The sequence below is a fragment of the Sabethes cyaneus genome, chromosome 2 (genome assembly GCF_943734655.1).
Source record: "Sabethes cyaneus chromosome 2, idSabCyanKW18_F2, whole genome shotgun sequence".
NCBI lineage: Eukaryota > Metazoa > Arthropoda > Insecta > Diptera > Culicidae > Sabethes > Sabethes cyaneus.
In genome coordinates, this window is record NC_071354.1 from 155031706 (window position 1) to 155040055 (window position 8350).

General features: G+C 35.1%; 1 protein-coding gene across 1 annotated transcript; it reads left to right on the forward strand.

The window, feature by feature from the left end:
- The first annotated feature begins 635 nt into the window (after nucleotides 1-635).
- LOC128736217 (uncharacterized) lies at nucleotides 636-1033 on the forward strand. The gene is made up of 2 exons (XM_053830695.1): nucleotides 636-644; nucleotides 713-1033. Exons 1-2 carry the CDS (start codon nucleotides 636-638, stop codon nucleotides 1031-1033), a joined length of 330 nt encoding a protein of 109 aa, XP_053686670.1.
- The last annotated feature ends 7317 nt before the right edge of the window (nucleotides 1034-8350 follow it).

Here is an 8350-nt window from a genome sequence, read left to right on the forward strand (position 1 = left end):
AAATATTGAATTTAATATTATCAAAAATATATCAAAGAAATTTCATCAGTATGTGCTAGAAATCTGGAATACTTGAAAATAAACATACAAAAAAATTTCAATCTCCAATATGGAAAATCGCAGCAAAATAAAAAAACAGAATTATTTTGTATAATGTTTGTTTATAATAATGCAATCTTTTTTTATTTTGCTATGAGATCAAATTTTAATTTGATGGAATTATTCACAAAATCTAAGTTTATTGGGCATTTCATTTTTCTTGCGTAAAAATCTTCAATGTGACAAGTTATGCTACGCTTAAAGATGACAAACTATTCAAATCAATTGACAGGATAGTCAGAGCAGAGTCAAACCCTAACAGACCCACATGAATGACGTCAGAGCTTAATCGAAGCATTTCTTTCTTCTTCTTCTTCTTGATCGAAGCAAAAGAACAGAAAACTTTCGTCACTGCTGATCGCATTACTCTGGAAGATGGGGCGAAGATTTTTCGCGTATTATCTTTATTCGGCGCTATATAAGAAAGTACGAGTCGCGTTGAAATCAGTGTGACATTGGTTGTTGAACAGAGTGCTTCGTCTCTCAGTTTTTTATTACTTTAGCTAACTCCATAATTTCAAAACAAATCTAAAATCATGAAAACGGTTTGTTTGAATTTACTCTCAGTTTGAAGAATTGGTTGTGTATTAATTTAACTTTTTTCACTTCTCAGATCGTGTGCTTATTCGCATTGATCGCAGTTATTGCTGCGAGTACTGTTCCGTTGCCAGGTGCTCCTCGTACGGTCATTCGAAAGGTGAGAGCTGCTGAAAATTCACAGGAAAATGCACCAACGCAGATAGCGGAGGCCAATGCAGAGGATATGGATGGAGCGGAAACATTCGGATTCGGATATCATAAACATATTCACGTTGTACCGTCGTACGGAGGCTTCTACGGAGGAGGATATCCTTATTATGGTGGATATGGCTACGGAGGATATGGCAGTTATGGCGGATACCCGTATGCCCACGGCTATCCTTACTACTATTAACAAACGCTGTACAATAATATTGTAAATAATCTGTTAACGTGCAATGCAAAACTGTCGACGTAATTTATTTCAAACTTTACTGAATGTTCGATAGAAAAATTGAAGTAAACGCAGGCTGATAAATAAACTTTAAATTAAACTATATAAAATTAACTTTTATTTAAATATGTTTATTTATGTAGATAGTTTTTGATTGTATACTGTTAGGAGCCATCCATATACCACAAGGATCATTATCATTTTTCTGTTCACGTGGTATTTGAATGGTCCCTTTTAGCAAGCATAATCTCTAGATTTGCAACGGACGCCTCGTTGCTGTCTTTTTTCTTGAAGTGTCATAATTTTAATGAAAAGCAGCAATTACTATATATTCGTTTGTCATGCTAAATAACCATTGTATTTGGAAGAAATAAGTCATACAAAACAGGTTGAAATTTTTGTAGATGCGTTCCGTATGAGCGAAAGATCCTGCGATCTATTCTTGGTGGCAAGTTGGAAGAAGAAGTGTGACACAGGCGCATAAATCACAAGGTACATCGAGAGTAAAATCTCATGACTAAAAAACGACAGGCTACAGTGGGCTGGCCACGTAGTAAGGATGCCGGATGCAAAAGCAATATTCACCACAGAATTCGATGAAGGCCGAAGTATATTTTTAGGAGAAGCTGACGCAATTTTGCGTATTATATTATAAATTCAAAAACATACTGTTTATCGTTTTTGAGATAATTTTTTTTAAAGAAGTTATGCCTTGGTAATTTAATGGGCACACATTATGTGCTACTTTAGACTGCAACGAAACTAATGGTTCTATCCAGAAATATTCGTTTGCATGTATCCTTTGCAATACCCGGGATTTATTTCCTTGAAAAATTATTCTCAAAAACGACAAATTATATATTTCAGAACACTTTAAAAACTTTTATTTGTTTACCAAAGGAAACCTCAGCTGTTTTTTTTCTCAAAACCTTGTTTTCAAAGTAGGTAACAACAACGGCTCATACAACTGATTTCCTTTTTTTATTTATTTTGAAATTTATGAAATAAGTTTCTGTATAACACAACTTTTTTCGATATTTCAATTTTCGCAATGATTGGCTTTATAAGGTTTAGCAATATTCAAATGAATTGTTTTTTTGTTTCACAGAAAATTTTACGAGAATTTCAGTTCGAGGAATAATATATTATTTTTGACAAGCCGACCATCACAAGTAATAGATAATAGATTTTAATATTTTAATAAATTTCCACATGAAAAAAAACGTTGAGAAAAATGATGGCGAAATGCAATCGCTCATTATGAGGCAAGATTAGGTATTATAAAGTTTCCTCTCACAATTCGATGGGATGAGTCATGAGTCGTATTTCATTCACAAATTTCGCAACTGCCATCATGATACTAATCACTCATTTACACGTTTGACCACGTTAGTTATGCATCTTGTAGGTATTTATTTTGAGTCGCACATATTCCATCGAACCATAACCACCCGAATTCGGTTTTCTTTTCCTCGTTTCGGTATTCTTGCCAGCAGAATTATGTGCTTCTGCTCTATTAAGAATTAAGAAGGCGTGACAAACTACGGCCCTGCCTTAAATTTATATAAGCTGTTATTCTAGGCATCTTGAGATTCAGAGTTTGAAATAATATATTTTATCCGAAATTTTCAATTATTCGATTACCGATTAATCGGTGAGCGTTGTCTGCATTAATCGATTAATTCAACTGGTCGTGCCAGTAGTGTTCGATTAGAAATATTCGAATATTTCTTTGATTAATTCGATTAATCGAACGATTATGAACGATTAATGAGCATTATTCGGGGATTATTCGTGCTCATTGAACTATTTATTGAACGATTTATTCAACTACTCGTGCTGGCAGTATTCGATTAAAAAATATTCGAATATTCCAAGTGTTATTCGATTATTTGAATTATTCGAACGATTATTGGACATCACTAATTTTAGTATTATTAAGGTATTGAATAACAAATGCAGTAGCATATGAGATATTAAAAAATAATTTTTATAAAATACTAGCTGACCCGACAAACTTCGTATTGCTACAAATTAACCTGTGTTGTACATAAATCATGAATCTCGGATGATCTTTGTCATAATCTCGAGTTTTGCAAGCCCCCCAGTGGGCGGCGCTTCCGACGGCGGGTCACCGGCAACACTCGCGACCGTCTCGTCCTTAATGATCTAGTGTTACTATAGATAGTTTTTGTGGTCTTGTATTGACTAATGTTTTATGGAAGAGTCTCGAATTTCTCGAGTTCGATTAGTTTTTGAGTTTCGCAAAAATTTCTGTTTTATTTGTATGAGAGTCCATATCCCCCTACCACAGGGGTGAGAGGTCTCTAACTATCGTAAAATAAATTCAAGACTCCAAAATCTCCCACATGCCAAATTTGGTTCCATTTGCTTGATTAGTTCTCAAGTTATAAGGAAATTTGAATTTCATTTGTATGGGAGCTCCTCTCTTAAAAGGGGAAGGGGTCGTAATTCACCATAGAAAAAATTTCTGCCATCTAAAACTCCCACATGCCAAATTTGGTTCCATTTGATTGATTAGTTCTCGAGATAAGAGGAAATTTGTATTTCATTTGTATAGGAGCCCCCCCTCCTAAAGTGGGTAGGGGTCCCAATTCATCATAGAAAAAATTTTTGTCTCCAAAAACACCCACGTGCCAAATTTGGTTCCATTTGCTTGATTAGTTCTCGAGTTATGAGGAAATTTGTATTTCGTTTGTATAGGAGCCCCCCTCTTAAAGTTGGGAGGGGTCCTAATTCACCATAGAAAATATTCTTGCCCTCGAAAACTTTCACATGCCAAATTTGGTTTCATTTGCTTGATTAGCTCTCGAGTTATGAGGAAATTTGTATTTCATTTGTATAGGGACCCCCCCCCCCTCCTAAAGTGAGGAGGGGTCCCAATTCATCATAGAAAAAAATTTTATCTCCAAAAACACCCAAGTGTCAAATTTGGTTCCATTTGCTTGATTAGTTCTCGAGTTATGAGGAAATTTGTATTTCGTGTGTATAGGAGCCCCCCCTCTTAAAGTGGAGAGGGGTTCTAATTCACCATACAAAATATTCATGCCCTTGAAAACTTTCACATGCCAAATTTGGTTCCATTTGCTTGATTAGTTCTTTAGTTATGAGGAAATTTGTATTTCATGTGTATAGGATCCCCCCCTCCAAAAACGGGGAGGGGTCCCAATTCATCATTGAAAAAAATTTTGTCTCCAAAAACACCCACATGCCAAATTTGGTTCCATTTGCTTAATTACTTCTCGAGTTATGAGAAAAATTGTGTTTCTTTGGTACAGGAGCCCCCCCTCTTAAAGTGGGGAGGGGTCCTAATATACTATAGAAAATATTCTTGCCCTCGAAAACCTCCACATGCCAAATTTGGTTCCATTTGCTTGATTAGTTTTCGAGTTATGAGAAAATTTGTATGGAAGCCGCCCCTTTTAAAGAGGAGAGGAGTTATAATTCCCTTTATAAAGAGGGGAGGGGTCTCAATTTACCATAGAATAAATTCTTGTCACCGAAAACACCCACATGCCAAATTTTGTTCTATTTGCTTGATTAGTTGTCGAGTTATGCAGAAATTTGTGTTTCATTTGTATGGGAGCCCCCCCTCTTAGTGGGGGGAGGGGTTTCTAACCATCACTAAAACCTTTCCTGGCCCCAAAAAACCTCTACATGCATATTTTCATGCCGATTGGCTCAGTAGTTTTCGATTCTATAAGGAACATACGGACAGACAGACAGACAGAAATCCTTCTTTATAGGTATAGATTTATTTATAATGAAAAATCTCTTTAATTCATAAAATAAAATTTAATCGAATGTCATTTGGAGGTCATAATATGATATGATAACAAAATCAGTTATTAAACTCATCTTACAACCACTGTTTTAAATATCTACTCAATAACAAAATGTGTTATCAACGTATCTTCATATCTATTCAATAACAAAATATAGCATTATAACACAGTTTGATATTGTTTTTATATTATTTTGCTCTTCGCTCCTGCTCGGGAAAACAGTCTCAAACTTCGAACACTTAGAATAAAATGCTCGTTAGTATCGCTAACATGATAAAATATGCGCTTATTGTGTACCACAGTGTTCGTTATAATGTCCTCTATCCGGTGGCATATAATAAGCATAGTATTTTATCATATTAGCGATACTAACAAGCATTTTATTCTAAGTTTGAGACTGTTCTAAGTTTCATTCAGAACGGTACATGAATTGAAGCTCTATCAGCTTCATCATCATTATCATCATCATCATCATCATCATCATCATTATCATCATCATCATCATCATCATCATCATCATCATCATCATCATCATCATCATCTCATCATCATCATCATCATCATCATCATCATCATCATCATCATCAACTATTTTCAACCTCAAGGAAATCGATATGTCTGGCAATGTACTTCACAGTTTTTCTAAGAATCTTAACAAAATATCTTTCATCCGTTACTAAACTATTCCAATTGGGTTTCAAAAGTTTCAAAAGTTATCAATTAAAAATTCTATATAAAAGCAGGTGTGTCAAATTTTACAAGGAACAAATACGCAATTTTTGAACCTAGTCGGAGCACATTCAAATTTCGAAAGTACTTATTTTTCGGTAGCAAACAGAAGTTTCATGTTTCTCAACAGAAAATTAGCAATGGCACCAATTACGAACTCCGCACTGGAATCGTGAAATTTCAAGACAGAAGACAACAACGCTGCACCGTAACGAACCTCGACATTATACTAGCTATACATATGCTTAAATGTGAATGTGAAATATGTGAATAAGAAAACATTAATAAAGTTTGATTTTATATTGTTTTGTTTAAAGTTTATTTATCAGTCTGCATTGGCTTCAATTGGTCTATCTAACATTCAGTTAAGTTCGGAATAAATTTCGTCGACAGTTTTGCATTGCACATTAACAGATTGTTTACAATTATTGCACATCATTTGTTAATAGTAGTAAGGATAGCTATAGGCATACGGGTAACCGCCATAGCCGCCATATCTACCGTAGCCATATCCACCATAATAAGGATATCCACCTCCGTAGAAGCCTCCGTATGATGGTACAACGTGAATATGTTTATGATATCCAAATCCGAATGTCTCAGCTCCATCCATATCCTCTGAATTTGCCTCCGCTGTCTGCGTTGGTGCATTTTCCTGTGGATTTTCAGTAGCTCTCGCCCTTCGGATGAACGCAGGAGAAGCACCTGGCATCGGAACAGTATTCGCAGCAATGACTGCGATCAAAGCGAATAAGCATACGATCTGAGGAGTGGAAGAATGAAATTAATACACGTCAAATTAGTCAAACTGAGTTTAAATCAACCAACCGTTTTCATGTTTTTTTGTGTTTTGAAATTATTAAGTTAACTAATAAAACTGAGAGACGATGCACTCTGTTCAACAACCAATGTCACACTGATTCCAAGGGGATTCGTACTTTCTTATATAGCACCGAATAAAGATAATGCGCGAAAATCCTTCGCTCCATCTTCCAGAGTAATGTGATCAGCAGTGACGAAAGTTTACAATTCTGACGTCATTCATGCCGTGGCTCTGTTGAGTTTTGGCCCTGCTCTCACTATCCTGCCAATTGATCTGTATAGTTGATCAATTTTAAACATGGCAACGCTAATCTTCTTTCACCTATCTAATCTGAATTGAATTTCCATCTCGTTGTCAACAGTGCGTAAGCCTTTGGAAGCTGTGTCATGCTGAATCCAGATTTCACACGTCAAGCTGGTTCGACGTACGTCACGGAATTCCTTCCAGTTCACCATCCAGCTGCCGATGAGGTTTTGCTTTTTTTGTTTTGAAGCCTAAATTTCAAAAGCCTGATGTTTGTTCAATATTTAAAGAATGACACGGCTTGTTACTCATTCTCATTACTCATTTAAAATGATGAAATAAAATTAGATTTTAGATTCTTACAAAAATACATAAAACTGAACCTTTGTAACTTAAAATCGTTCACTCAAATTATTAAGACAACGGATTTAAGCAATTACACATGGAATAAATATTCATGAAAAACTAAGATATGACTAAAACGATTTAATGCAAATGTAGGGTACGGGAGGGTATTTCTAGCACGTTACTGAATTCGGCATACATAACCTTTTTTTGCTACGCTTTCCCAAATAAAAATATTGCCGCTGTATAACAATACTGAAACGAATGTAGCACTCATAGGCTTTAATGTGTTATAACTATAGCTGAAAAACCCAGAAGCAATCGCTTACGCGTATCCGCTCTTGATGATAGTTTGGAAACACACAATTATGATCACGTTTGCTTATTCTAGAAACTAAACAGCTGTGAATATGATGTCACAGAACAATTCTACTTCTTTTCATCACGAAAGAACACAAGAATTCCCCTCTGATATGAAATGAATTGCGCCTGAAACTCTTCTATCGTGTTGACATAGCTAGTATTTGAGTGACAATCACTTGTTTCTGGTGCTAATGTATATGGGTCATTCCACGGGAAATTTACAGTCAAAATTTTTTTTCTCTTCGGAATATTTTTTTTACGTTCTTTATTCAAAAAAAATCGACACGTATTTTTGTATTTCGATGTTACTGTTGGAATTCGCAAGATATGATTTTTTAAAGTATTGTAATCCGGAAAAATCACTATTTTTTAAATACTGATTGTAAACACAGTTTGTAATATCAAAAAATGACTGCCTACCAGATGTGTTCACTATTCCAAAAGCTTTCAAAATTGGTATACCATACCTCCACTCGATTGTTTTTCAATAGTTAAATAGTGTATTTTTATAAACAATTGCAATTTTTACAAAGTTGGAACTTTTTTTTCTCGATTTTTTTACTTTAAAATATTTGTTAATCTTTCTGGAAGAAGCATGCAAAATTTGGAAATGGAGAAATGAAAACTCTGGAAGTTATGAGTTTTTATGTCTCAGCGCGTGTGTTAATGTGAAGTGAGCGGTGATGCTCAATCGATGTTCTAACCCACGGGCAGCTTCATAACGAGGCCGCCTTTGATGCTATTAAGTGTAACGTGTCGTTGAAGCACACCCGTTCGTCCGCTCGTTTGCATTAACGTGCGCGCTTCGATATAAAAATTCATAGCTTCTAGAGTTTTCATTTCTCCATTTCCAAATTTTGCATGCTTCTTCGAGAAAGATTAACAAATATTTTAAAGTAAAAAAAATCGAGAAAAAAAAGTTCCAACTTTGAAAAAATTGCAATTGTTTATAAAAATGCACTATTTAAC